The sequence below is a fragment of the Stegostoma tigrinum genome, chromosome 2, assembly GCF_030684315.1.
Source record: "Stegostoma tigrinum isolate sSteTig4 chromosome 2, sSteTig4.hap1, whole genome shotgun sequence".
NCBI classification, from domain to species: domain Eukaryota; kingdom Metazoa; phylum Chordata; class Chondrichthyes; order Orectolobiformes; family Stegostomatidae; genus Stegostoma; species Stegostoma tigrinum.
This window is the reverse complement of record NC_081355.1, coordinates 71,101,008-71,115,571: the sequence shown is the minus strand read 5'-3', so window position 1 is coordinate 71,115,571 and position 14,564 is coordinate 71,101,008. Positions and strand designations below refer to the sequence as shown.

The 14,564-nt window shown below is 39.8% G+C and overlaps 1 protein-coding gene across 2 annotated transcripts in view; it reads right to left on the bottom strand.

The window, feature by feature from the left end:
• Positions 1 to 4,773: 4,773 nt before the first annotated feature.
• The window catches only part of LOC125464337 (aryl hydrocarbon receptor-like), a 175,771-nt gene continuing 165,980 nt past the window's right edge, over positions 4,774 to 14,564 (bottom strand). For both annotated transcript variants that reach the window (XM_048556652.2, XM_048556661.2), the window contains exon 11: positions 4,774 to 10,188. In XM_048556652.2, the coding sequence (XP_048412609.1) occupies positions 10,036 to 10,188 (153 nt within the window). In that variant the 3' untranslated portion in view covers positions 4,774 to 10,035. The remainder of the gene's footprint in view (positions 10,189 to 14,564) is intronic.

Below are 14,564 nucleotides of genomic sequence, written 5' to 3'. Positions count from 1 at the left end.
CCGGCTCCCAACCATAACTCTTTCCCTGATATATCAATGATATCATCAGTGCTGCTTTCCCTCTTTCATCTAGCATTGGAAAAGTTCATCAATTTTGCTTCCAATTTGCAGCCTCCCTCACTTTCACTAGTCTATCTCTGACTCCTCCCTGCACTTCCTCGATATTTCTGTTTCCATTTGTGGGGATAGACTGGCCACTAACTGGCCCAGCACCATTGTCAACAGGACCCTCAACCGCGTCTGACCCATCTCTTGCACTTCCACCCTCACTCCCTCTCTTCCCTCTCAAGGGCTCCCCTTGTCCTTACCTACTGTCCCACCAGCAACCACGTCCAAAAGATCATCAGCCACTATTTCTGTCACCTCCAGCGAGATGCCAGCACCAGACACATAATCCCCTCCCCTCCCTTGTCTGCCTTCCACAGGGGCCGTTCCCTCCAGGACACCCTGGATCACACTTCCTTCACCCCCAACACATCTCCACAGCCCTGTGGCACCTTCCCCTGTCACCAACAGTGTAACAACTGCCCATTTACCTCCTCCCTCCCTAGTATCCAAGGGCCCAAACATACCTTCCAGGTGAAGCTCAACTTCACCTGCACTTCCCAGAATTTAGTCTACTTCATTCACTGCTCACTATATGGTCTCCTCTACAATGGGGAAATGAAGCGTAGACTGGGTGGCCACTTCACAGATCAGCTACATTCTGCTCGCTAGAAAAGACACTGAGCTTCCAGTTGCCTGTCGCTTTAAAGCACCACCTTGTTCCCTGGTCAACATTTCCATCTCATGCTTGCTGAAGCAAAAGTCAGCGCAAGTTGAAAGTACAACAACTTGTTTTCTGCTTAGGGTCGCTGCAACTCAATATTGAGTTCAATCATTTTAAGGCCTGAACTCTCCCATGTACTCCACACACCAGGCCTTGTTCTCACACAGTCTGCCAATACACACTACCTATTGTTAGCTACTGATAGTCTCCGTTAACAGCTATTCACCCTCTTAGGCAGATCGTTACAAACTCTTTTGTCGGTGCAACTTTTCTTTCTCTCTTTGGGCTCTATCCCCACTTATCATTTATTCCTTTTCCCTTAACCCCACTCTACCTTCTGCACATAAACCAACATTTTCTTAGCTACCATTAGTTCTGAGGAAGCATCACCAAACCCCAAAAGTTAACACTGATTTTTCTTCACAGATGCTGCCAGACCCGCGTGGCTTTTCCTGCAACTTATGGTTTTGTTCCTGATTTACAGCATCTGCAGTTCTTTTGGCATCTCTTGAGAAATTCTGGACAATCCACTTTTGGATACTGGGAGCGGGGCATGTCAAGAACAATGGTCAGAATCATGATGCTCACCCTTTTAAAGAAGTAAGTTAAACAACCACTTCTGATATCCACTTGTGCATAGTTAACCAGAAAAATCTGGAAGTTATAATATCCATGTGATTCAATGGTCCTTACCGATATTCATTTGTGATATCAAAGCCATAGCATAAAATAACTGTATTTTAATATTAAAATTGAATCGTGAGATGCTCATAGTTCTATTTTAGTTTCATTTGTTTTCATGTAGAAAGATATATTCACAGGCAACAGCTAAAGTCATAGATTCCTTATGTCATCGTATAGGATGGAATTCTCAAATGCTTTGATATAAAGAATTTCTATATACTAGGAGCACCAACATAATTATAGAAGTGGGAAAATAAGGGGGTTAAGTTTCTTTTACAAAGCTTGAAAAGTGCAATCTGAGCCTGACCCTGACCACCACTCACCCCACCCCCACCATAATTCTAGGCACTGCATTCTAAATCTCAAAAAACCCTTTGCCTGGAAAATTTCATGCCAATTTTCTTCCAATTACTTTTGCAACTATTTTACATCTAGAACTACTGGCTACTGAGGGACCTTGCTCTATCTAATTATAACATAATTTTGAATATTTCTATCAGGTCTGCTGTTATTCTTTGCTTGAATGGGAAGAATCACAGCTTTTCCAATCTCTCCATGTAATTAAATTCCTTCATTTCTGATATTATCCTTTTACCTGGTCACCTTGCTGTCGGAGCTGAGTACTAATGGTAAGTGTGGGGGAGTGCAAGTCTCTGTCCATATTCACTTCTAGATACCTCTTCCTCACAAGATCAGTCAGCACTAGTCCAAGAGAGAACCACATACAGGTCCCCCTAGAGGTCTCCTCTCAAGGTGTCCCAGAGTTGGCTGGGCTAGGCTGAGCGCATGCACTACAAACAAGGACACACTCAGCATGTCTGGGCCTTCTACACACCAACAGCCCTGGGCTCACTGACCAAAGCTCCATGGCCAATGGGGTCCACGATATGGTAGGCTTGCTGTACCCAGCTGAAGATCCAGGTACTGCATTGAGTTGCAGTGAGATGGGAAATAAAGATGGCACCTTTCTCAGGGACCATCATGGAAACACATCCTTGTATTTATTGATATCTGTCCAGTTCTATGATCCATACGGGCCAGTCTCCTTGTACCCACAAGTGCAACCTTGAGGGTGCTGAAGCCACCAGTCCACGTCCCTGGATGATGTTCCTTGGACCAAGGTGTGAAGTGAGTAGCTCCTGCACCAAGAGCAGGCAATGGGGTCTCACAGGGGCCCAAGACCTTAGCAACTTCCCTCCATTTGCTCAAGGGCACAGACATTGCGATAACATCAGATATCATTGGGGTTCAACCATGAGCCTGAATGAACTTTTCAGGAGAGGTTGGGACAAGGAACGAGCCTGCACAGTCAGCTAATGGCTAAGGGTCACATGGAATACTGAGCTCACAAGTGACCTGTGATTGAGTGAATGCCCACTATTGCTGCCCACTGGAGGTCCCACATAACTAAATTTGAGAACATCTCTTCACGGATGGCAGCATTTAACCCACTCACTCCATGTGCAATCAAAGACATTTTCATTGCCATCACATGCTTGTGATTGCAGGACGATGTATGATAACTCTCACAGCTCCTTGGGCCAAGAGGCCCAGGCTCCATCTTGATGTGTAGGTGAATCTCCAAGCATCAGCAGCCCCTTCTATTCTATAAGTGTGGCAATTACTCACCCACCTTTGTGGCTCTTCTTTGGAATACAAGTTCCAATATCTCGAGCCCCAAACAAGTCATTAGACTTGATACGTTAACTCTGCTTCTCTTTTTACAAATACTGCCAGGCCTGCTGAGTTTCTCCAGTACTTTCAGTTTTTATTTTAAGCCCTCATTCTCTGTTATCCAGGCAGAAATGGAGTCATAAGAGGGCTGACAAGATTAGTTACTGACAATCAAGTGCTAAAGATCCCCATCTTTCTCTACAATGTGATTTTAAATACTTTGTGGCTGTGAAAGATTATCAATTGCCATCTATTGTGGATCAATGACCATTCATCATGTGATTAAAATGATTTTGAAGTATTTTTATTACAAAACCCACCTGCCTTGCAAATGTCAACAGGAACCCAATTGCACAGAAAAGGTGTTTCATCTTGCTTTTTAAGTAAACTGCCATGTTTAAATCATTTTAAAAGCTTCCTTGAAGCAGTTCCAAATCTCCCCCATCACCCTCCCTGTTTTCTGCATGTAAGCTGACGTTTTTCCAGCTGGCATCAGTGCTGAGCAAGGGTCACTGGACCCGAAATGTTAACTCTGATCTTTTCTTCACAGTTGTTGCCAGACCTGCTGAGCTTTTCCAGAAACTTCTGTTTTTGCTCCAAAATCTCCCAGTTCACAAACACAGAAACCTACAGCACAGGAACAGGCCCTTCGGCCCTCCAAGCCTGCGCCGATCAAGATCCTCTGTCTAACCTGTCATCTATTTTCTAACGGTCTTTGTCCATTTGCTCCCTGCCCATCCATGTGCCTGTCCAAATATATCTTAAAAGACGCTAATGTGTCTGCGTCTATCACTGCCGCTGGCAACGCGTTCCAGGCACCCACCCCCTCTGTGTAAAGAACTTTCCAAGCATATCTCCCTTAAGCTTTCCTCCTCTCACTTTGAACTTATGACCCCTAGTAATTGAGTCCCCCACTCTGGGAAAAAGCTTTTTGCTATCCACCCTGTCTATACCCCTCATGATTTTGTAGACCTCAATCAGGTCCCCCCTCAATCTCCGTCTTTCTAATGAAAATAATCCTAATCTATTCAACCTCTCTTCATAGCTAGCACCCTCCATACCAGGCAACATCCTGGTGAATCTCCTCTGCACCCTCTCCAAAGCATCCACATCCTTTTGGTAATGTGGCGACCAGAACTGTACACAGTACTCCAGATGTGGCCAAACCAAAGTCCTATACAACTGCAACAGGACCTGCAATGAAACTGGATCAGAACCTACTTGATAAATTGTCTTTTACATTAAAAGGAACTCTACAAATTCATTCAGATTCAGTCACCTTAACATACTGAAATTCAATTCTAGTATAGGAAAGATCCCTCTGGCATCAGACTTTTACACACACCTGAACTGCTTATTACTCTAACTGGTCTTGAGGCTGGGAGAAGTGTATTCTCTCTTTAATTATGTCTTTTTGAGAGTATTTTTTATGATAGCTTTCTTCCTGTGTTTTGCATACATTCGTTCATCCCCTTAAAGATATTCAACCCCAAAAGGTCTTTGCTCACCATCCCACTTAATCATGTGATTATTTTCTTTGCCTTTTCTTAGATATTATTAGTTATTTTTCAGAAAACGACCATTAACCCAATTCACATTCAGTGATTTTTTTATTACAATATTGAAGTTTAACAAACTTCCCTGGAGGCGAGTGAGTTTGTTACAAACTATATTTTAAGAGAAACATGTACAGTGTGTGTGGACATAGCAATATGTGAGCAAAACAAATGGACATCAAAAAATGTACAAGAAACATTTACAATAATACTGTTTAAACACCACATTTAACAAGAGGGCAAAGAGCAGAATTCAAACTGCAATGTACTTCCAAATGTTTATGGCACTGGTGCAAACATCAATGCCCTTGTATTTGCCATCTTATCACAGACTATGGCTCAGCTGCCATATAAAATATAGGGCAAAACACTAAGTAGTTGTTAAAATGAACAAAAGCAAATTTTGATACAACACTATACTAATAGTACTGAATATTTGGCACTTAATAACATGATACTTTGTTTTTGGCTTAATAGTTTATAATATGATACAGCTGTAGTTCACAAACAGTTCTGTACTCGTGTACAATAATGATGCTGTCCCTTTAAACCTTTAATACAGTGTTCGTAGACCTAGCTACTGTTCATCACATTCACATACCTTAAAATGTTATTCAGGATTTACAATGAAAACCATTTTGCACTTAAATTCCAAACCACACTTAATGCTTCTAGGGACCAGTTTTAGATGTGCAAAGTGATAACAGAAATGTTGAAAGTTCTTCTTTGCACTAAACAGTATGACTAGCAGTTGATAGTGTTGACAGATATTTTGTTCATTTCATATATGATCCGCCTCGTCTCTAATCAGACTACATAACTGAAACTTAATTAAAAGGTGACCTTTGCCTCTCTCCTACAGGGAAACTAAACCAATTTCTTCAAAGGAGCCCTCCCTCTAAGTGTAAAATGTCTTGAGCATCTTTAAACCCTTCTACAAAATGACTTTCAATCCTTTTTCGCACATCATCACTTGCATGTTATACAACAATTTGTAAGATGTTAATAAGATTATTAAACAGTGTGATTGCAATTGATTTCAAGAAAATAACTGTATAAACAATTTTACCTATGATTAAGGAACTGAAAGGTTGGTCGAGTTGTTTGACGTAATATCAGTTAACCCTGCACTTAACTCTAATGGAAGCATGTGGTTCACAGTTTTGATAAAGACAACAAATTTAACAATGGCTCATTGTGTAGTCAGGAGAAATCAGCTGCTCCTGTGGAAACACCCAGTTAGTGTAATAAGTCATCAAAGCCTTAAAAGACCAAATAAAAACAACTTCTTTTTGGGAAGCTACAAAAGCATCATAAGCAATGAGAGTTATGGTCACCAGACAAGCTTGACAACATGTGATTAGTAAAAAGGGCCTGCCTCATTATCCTGATTTGAGGAAAGCCTCCAATTAATTGTTATATAAATGCTGATTGGAATATGACAACAGAGTGAACTTGGCAGCTCAGATGTCCTCCAAAGTGACTCCTAAATGGTTGGCAGCAATATTAATGGAGTTTCTTGGGAATTCCTGAGATAGCTCAGCACTTCCACTGAGTGCATGACACACAAGGCCCAAAAAGTTTGAGATCATAATCTGGACTTTAAGGAGAGACTAAGTGTTTACAAAGAAAGACAATAGGTGATACTCATTTCATCTTTTAAGACTGCCATTAAGAAGTTGTTTTTATTTTGTCTTAAGGCTTTGATGACTTTTTACACCAATCTCCACAGGGACAGCTGATTTCTCCCAACTATACAATGGCATAGTCTTCATGATGTAGGGGAGTGACAATGTCCAGGACCCCAGTGTATACTTTAGAAAAGTGGAACAGGGAGCTTTTTGGATCTTTCTGTTTGCCCAGCACTACTCTGTTTGGGGCCCTTTTAGCAGAGATGGGATTGGTGCTCGCAAAACCTGTCAAGACAGGGTGAGAGACTTTTCTGGTCAGCCCCCAAATTCATATAGGAAGGGCTGGTTTAACTGCCTAAAGGCAGACTCCCAGTTACAGACTTGAAGGGGGTTGGGGCGAAGGGTGAGCTGGGGATCAGTAGTAGGAGCAATGCTCCTGACAGGTCAATAGGCAGACCATCTCTGCCTCCCTGGGTGCAGCAGAAATAAAACTGTAGCAGTCTGTCTGTAAGAGCCACATCATAGTTTAAATTTGAAAAAAGGTTAGCAAGAAGGTGCCTCTATGTTGAAGCATCCTCTTTCTCTCACCTTCTGTTATTTCCTTCTGCTCTTTCGAAACTGGAAGATCCCAGACTGGCCCTCCAAAATCAAAAGTCAGCCTATCATCCTTATTTGGAGATGTGTTCTTTTTTTGGGCCATTAATCAGCTGCCACAGGGAAAATCACAATGAGTGACTATTTCCTGTCACAGTGGCGCTCCTGACCCTGCATTTGATCTCAATGGTAGGGTTCAGTAAGCAGAGGGGAAAATCCAGCTCAGACAGCCACTTGCTTGGCACTTCATCAAAGTTTTTTGAGAACCAATGTATCAAACATTTCCTTGAATATTATTTGATATTTTTCAACAAACCATCTTTACACTAAATGATTAATGATAAAATATTAAAGTTTGTTTTGGAACTTTGCCACAATAGAGTTTTGTAGTTCCCGAGCAGTCTGCGCCATGATCACTGTTATTCAGCTTCATTTGTAATTTGAAACCATTCACAGATTTTTAGATGATACAAAACCGTGCACAAACATGCAATGGTGGTGGAAATTTAAACAAATTTGGAGTTAGATAATTTAGCATGTGGCAGATCTCCTTCAATTTGATATGCACAGTGTTTTACATCTGGATTTTGGAAATTCCAAGCATATTTACACTACTCATGGATATTCAGTATGTTTACAGAGTACTTTGATAAACCATTTAAGTTCCATAAGCAGTGTGATGGGTTCTGACACGAAGGCAACTCGGTATAATAAGAAAAGTACTTGGGCTAGATGTTATTAAAGTAACTATTTCACAGTTTCATCACAATCTGGAACAGGTTACTAAAATAGATGATGATCATTAGGACATATTCTGTGCAATTCTTTTAAAAGGAAAATTGAAAAAGTCATCTGATTAAAATATCTTTTCTCAAATCCAATTCAAGTTAAATGTACAATATAAAACGCTCATTTTACTTCAGTGATCACAAATGCTTCTATCCTGAAGTGCACATGCATCAGGTCTTCTATTAAGTGACAAGCAAATTAAAGTCATAAAATACCCAGCTCAAATTATCCATTCGAAAACAGGTAGTGACAACTGAACTGGGTGAATATTTAAAAGTCTCACAACAGTAATCAGTCATATTATTGTGTTTTGTTTTTCTTTGTACATCAAAATTTTTTAAAAATGCAATAAATTCATTTAAAAATAAAATTATTTTCACAAGGACAATTAAATGTAAATCTGAACATGTACAAAATCAGTAACAATTATTCAAAACAAAACGTACATTTTGCATCAGTATTGATGTCTCATAAGTCTACAAAACCTGTCAGATAAAGTAAATGTATTGAAAGCATTTTTCGTTTGATAAACTATGAACGATAGCTTTTAATATTAAAGCAAACTTTTATTGTAGTCATTTATTTTAACTGCTCACTGAACCAATAAGAGCTTTTATGTGAAGAATGCTTTTTTTCCTGAAGAGTGCAATACAAGGGACAGGTATATTAACTGAGGCTAGGTGCGTATAGCATATACATGCTATGCTTGCATAAGTACTGTAAAAAAAATCAAAGAGTTTTGTTGGGGTTTCCCAACAGAAAAAATCTTCAACACTGTCTTCTTGATATACGCTGCAAATATGCCATTTGAAAAAATGTGGTCAAAGTCTGTAAAGCAACCAGTTACAGGAAAAATATATCTGCACAGAGCTTTTTTTAAATGTACATTTGACTATGTTATGATTCATAGACACAGGCACAACTTTTCAGAGAATTTTTTTTTGAAAATGAGACATCCCTGCATAATACAACCACACGAGGACCATTTCCATTTCAAATTTGCTTTCCGAGTATTTCAAGGAAACAATGGTAGCAATGATAATTGTAAAGACATGCCATCTGAGAGAAAAGGTATCATTATTGAAGTCCATGCAGCAGTGCAATTTATTTAAGTGGAGAGGAAAAGAAAAGTTGCTGCTGAGATTCTTCTGAAGATACCCATTGTAATCAGTGTTTGCTTCCCTGATACTAAACTTTCCCTGAAGGCATGAACAATTTATCATACACTTGTAGTTTTTTAGTGGTATGACATTTTATTCTAAATCAATACACATGTTCAATAGAATTATTATGCACGTCTATTGTAAAAGGGAGATATAGAACAGGGTTTAACGGATATGTGCTTTAGTGAGTGAATAACCCTCACAATTAATAATTCTAATCAACTGACACAGTTAGTTTAAAAAAAAGTCTTTCTGGCAACTGTAATTAACTATTTATTCCAATTTGGTATTCTTTTTAAAGTTGGGTCATTCTTTTGTGACTGAAAATAATTTATGTTGGTTTATCCCTACAGGATACAGGGTGCTTCAAAATTCCATTATCACGTGAACTGGTAGGCCACCATTTAGAAAAAGTCCATAAATCATCTGAGTTTGAATCACTAAGGCCATCCCCAAGGCAGGGAGCTAGTACAAATATTTAGATCTGCATCATTCTGAGACAAAAATGCTTAAATATAATCAAACATATTTTTATATTTGCTTCCAGCTGTTATATAGAAGAAAAAAATCTGTTATGGGTTCAGTACTGTACAGCAGACTGTAATTAAATTACTACTGCTTTAAAGTGCCATAATATTTATAGTTATAGTAGGAAAGTGAAAAGGAAAGTGATCAAAGATCTCATCTTTCATACATGATTCCGCAAAAGACATTTCCATTTGGCAAAATTATCTGATAAAAATATGAACATAACCTTTTTACTTTCAAAATATTGATGTTCATTAATGGGATAATCTGCTTTTATGATATTGCAAAAAGTAGTTCCATTATAAATTAATACTCTGTGCGAGTTCCATTGCCCAAAGTCCAACAGAACAGTTTAAAAGAGCTCATTTGCTGTGAGGGTAGAACCTCACATTTCACAATTCTCAAGGATGTATGCACTCCTAGTGCAAGAATCCAGGCTGAATCCCGATTCATAAAACAGCACTTTGCAAAAAGAAAATCTGAAGACTGTAGGACCCATAATCAAATGCAGCAGAATGCAATCGGTCTCCTACTCCTTACAAGTTTTCATTTTAGAAGCTCTGTGTCCTTTCACATTGTAGATACAAATGTCTGTCCCTTCGGCAAGCAACATAAAAACATTTCCTCATTTTTCACAGGACAGCCATCTACATGAAGCCACTGGATGATTGATCAGAACAGGATCCATGTTCTATTATGTGACCGTGAAGAGTTTGAGGACCTAATTGTGTGTAATTCACGTTATTGAATGTATTTGGATAAACTTCATTAATGTTTCCATCACTAAATCCAGTTTGGATCTGTTAAGATAAAGAAAAAACATGTTCTTAGATGCAAAAGAAAAGACAGACATTGTCAACATTAAGTTGATCTTAGAAACAAAAACAGAAATTGTCGGAAAAACTCAGCAGGGCGGGCAGCATTTGTACAGAGAAAGCAGAGTAATGTTTCGGGGCCGTCAACCCTTCTTCAGAATGGACTGTAGCTGGGAAAAGGTTGGTAGAAATGCTGAAGATAGGCTGGCGAAAACTGAAAAGGAGTAAACAATAGGTGGAGATAGAGCCGAGAGAGAGAGAGAGAAAAACAATTTAGCTGACAAAGGAATGGGTAAAGGTTAGCCAAGCAGAATGAACAGCTACTAATATTCTTCCAGTTTACCCTCGCTGTTGCATCTGTTCTGATGATGCCAACTTTGATGAGGGGACCTCTGAAATGTCCACCTTTTTCCTCAACCAAGGATTCTCCATCACCAAGGCCCTCATGCTCTCTCTCCCTACCATACCCCACCCCTGCCACAACAGCGATAGGGTCCCCCACCCCCCAGGTCCTCACTTACCATCCCACCAGCATCCACGTCCAAAAGGAGCATTAACTGCCACCAACAGATATACTCCTCTCTCCTCTTGAACCTTCCACAGGGACTGTTTCCGCCCGCCCCCCCCCCCCCCAAAGGACATCTTGGTCAATGCCTCCCCCACTCCCAACACCTCCCCAGACCATGATGGAACTTTCCAACACAGCTGTAGGAGATGTAACACATTCTCGTTTACTTCTAACCTCCTCACTACCCAAGGCCCTGAACGTACCTTCCAGGTGAAGCAGCAATTTACCTGTACTTCACTCAATGCAGTCTACTGCATTCGTTGCTCACAATGTGGTTTGCTCTACTTTGGGGAGACGAAATGCAAACTGGGCAACTGTTTTGCAGCACACCTACGTTCTGTCTGCAAAAAATTACCCCAAGCTCCTAGCTGCCTGCCATTTCAACATGCCACCTCGTTCCCCTACTAGCATTTCTGTCTTAGGCTTGCTGCAGTGTTTCATCGAAGTTCAGATAGAGCTGGAAGAATAGCATCTCATTGTCTGCTTAATAACCATGCATGACTGAATATCACCTTTAATAATTTTAGGTGCTGAGCATCTTCCCCGATGTCCTATACACCAGACCTTGTCAGCCCCTGGGCTTCTACCAAAAACCCATTGCTAGCCATCAATCATCCCCATTAGAAGATACTCACTCTCCCAGCTGACTAGTACCCACTTCTTTGTCTGTACAAATGTTTTTCTCTCTCTCTCCAAGCTTCATCTCCACCTATCGTTCACTACGTACCCCTCCCCCACCCCATCTTCAGCATATATAGCAACCTTTACCCATCTACAATCAGTTCTGAGGAAGGGTCACTAGACCTGAAACATTAACTCTGTTTTCTATCCACAGATGCTGCAGATCTGTTCAGCTTTTCCATCAATTTCTATATTTGTTTCTGATTTATAGCATCTGCAGTTCTTCGGGTTTTTTTGGGCTTGGTATTCAACTGATATTTACTGTTATATTGAGCAAACAACCCTACATTCAATCATTTAAAACTTTTGCAAATCTTAAGTTGTATTAAAATCTGAAATTTAATATGTGTTCACTGTGTTGTGGAAAGGTTTCTGAAAAAATATTTATTTAGCATGTAGCATTGAACAAACAAGAAATTATAATAGCGTGAGTCAATTTAAGCTCAGGTACAGGATCCATGAATTGCTAATTATACTTTTGTACGTTGCAAAGTTCTTTCCAAAAATGCTAAACATGCAAATTGCATGTTTCAAATTAATACGAACGATGACATTATTTTCCATTATCCAATAGCAATTCTTAAAATATTCCATATGAGAACTGAATGCTGATACATTTGGGACTCTACAGCTCATCCATTATCCCATTAAATTACAACAGAATGGAGACTGTTTATACAGATTCTTTTACATAGTTCCTTAACTTTTACATCTTTCTGTTTTAAATCTCAGAATAACAAAAAAATTAAAATGCATTAGTTGTGCATAAGTACCTGGTATAGTGTGTAGTGCAAAAGCCTGGAGATTTAGCTGCATTGAGGGGCAGCCCTAGGTTTGGCAGCCCAGAGGTCAGAGTGCTGCAGTCTGATCTGACAGTGAAGAGGGAAATCTGTGGTTTGCCAGATCCATGGAAGGAATTTTGGGTTTTGCTTACAAGTGGATTCATCGTGTCTGTCAGCAGTAAAAGCGAGGTAGGGCACAGGTCTCAACAGCAGAGGAAAAGGTTAGAGTACGTTCCAGTTCTTTCAACACTAAGAACTTACTTACTCACCTACTCAGCAATGAACAAAATATATCTGATGGTGCTAACAACTTGTTTGCTTCAGAATTGTTGAAAATTAAATTCATGATCAATGTTAATTAGATGAGGAGAGCTACTGGGGATTAAAATGGATAGCATCCATCACCTTAAGTTAAGTAGGGGTCTAGGCCCGAAACATCAGCTTTCCTGCTCCTATGATGCTACTTGGCCTTCTGTGTTCATCCAGCTCTACACCTTGTTACCTTAGGTTAAGCATGGATTTCATGATGTACAGTCTTCCATTCCCATTAAATGTAGGCAGACAGCATTCAAACAATGTGCTTTTGCTAATTATAATGATGTTGGCCTGGAGGCCTACACTAAATGTGCTATGGAATGACACCATGCCTCAGGTTTAGGTGAGGCTAACACCATTTAAAGATAGCCTGCACTGCTCCAAGGCAAGTTAATTTCGGGTATAGCAGGGCTAGAAGTGATAACAAAGGAGTGAAAGACCAGAAAGAAACCACCAACAAAAAGGACACAACAAGCTAAAGAACACAGCCTGATGTTCTCTAATTTGCACTGGGGGTCTTATTGCAAGGAGAGAGAAAGGTCCTTTTGCTCAGGGAGAATGGAAGCAAGATGCCCGCCAAGTATACCCTGGGAAGGCAGGGGCTTTTGTTAGCAATAAAACTCCTTAAACTTACAGAAGCAGTCAAGGTTAACGAATGCATCTTCACATGCCATATCCTACCATCCACTCTGCAATCTCACACTGCATTTACCACTGTCACTTCACTCTAAGAAAACAGTTTCTACAAACTACAAAATACTCCGCACGTTTATAGCTTCAACACATCCTCATAAGCCTCGCAGTGCTCTCCCTGCAAGCTGTAGTACACCTTCCCAAGCAATGGTGTGGGAGGATGAAAAAGCAAGATAGAAAAGAAACATTATGACTTGGACTGAAACTCTCAGCTACTGGTCATATATAGACAGACACTTTACATACATTACAAGATAATTCAGAGGTGCTGCTTGTACATGGTGATTGAACTGCAATGTAACCACACGACAGAATACCTGGATGTCAGCTCCCTCAGTGAATGTGGTCATATATGTGCTATGCTGCAGAGGTCTTGGATGAGGATATCAATAAGCTGGCATTCAGAATAAAATGCCATTAGGCGGGCACAAAGCAGCTTTTAATAAATTGGCTGCCATACCAGAATGATTAAGGCCAATGTCAAGGAACTTAAGACGAGTCTATCTTCAATTGGCACAGTGTGAAACAACTTTTCCTGTATGCTACTAATGGCTGGCTCCAGGAATACAAATGTGGACTTAGCCAACATCCCAGCTGTGATGCAAGGCATGTGATTTAAATATTTTACTAACAGTTATTGTAGAATTTTGAATTTTAAAATTAGTGGCATGTGCATGTTCTGAGAGTCTGAAGGAGTTTAAGTATTTCTGTAGCCATGGTGATTTATTTTACAACAAAGTATTATAGAAGCATTTCCTGCAGAGTAATGCTTTTTTGTTTACAAGCAAACAAACTGAGCAGTGCAGTACATAAGGCTTTTAGATGGGAAATTCACGGGTAGTTTTTTGTGGTATTAGGGAAAACACCTGTAGCCTAGACTAAATCTTTAAAGTATCAATTTGTACAAGTCTTGGTTGAGGCAGGATATGAGAAGCGTATAGCCTTCAGAAATGAAGGCAGTTTAGGACTATTAAAAAAAGAGGTTACCACAGTATAAATAGCACATTTTAAAAGTTCCAGACCAGACGCTTTCTGTTAAAACTCTGAAAGGATTATTTGAAACTAGAAAGTCAGTTATATGAAGCCTTGGGATGTTGGCTAAGTCCACATTTGTATTCCTGGAGCCATCCAAGACCTGTGGTTATCAGAATCTCAAGGTGGTGCATTGAAATGGTCTGACATAGAAAGCATTCTCTCTGGTGTGAGGACAGTAAAGGTGGGTTTTTTGGGATTAATGGGAATGTGCTTTACCTTTTAATACAAAAGTCATTAAATTTATAGTATATTTAATAAATTCGTTTTTTTCCTATTTTATCCTCATT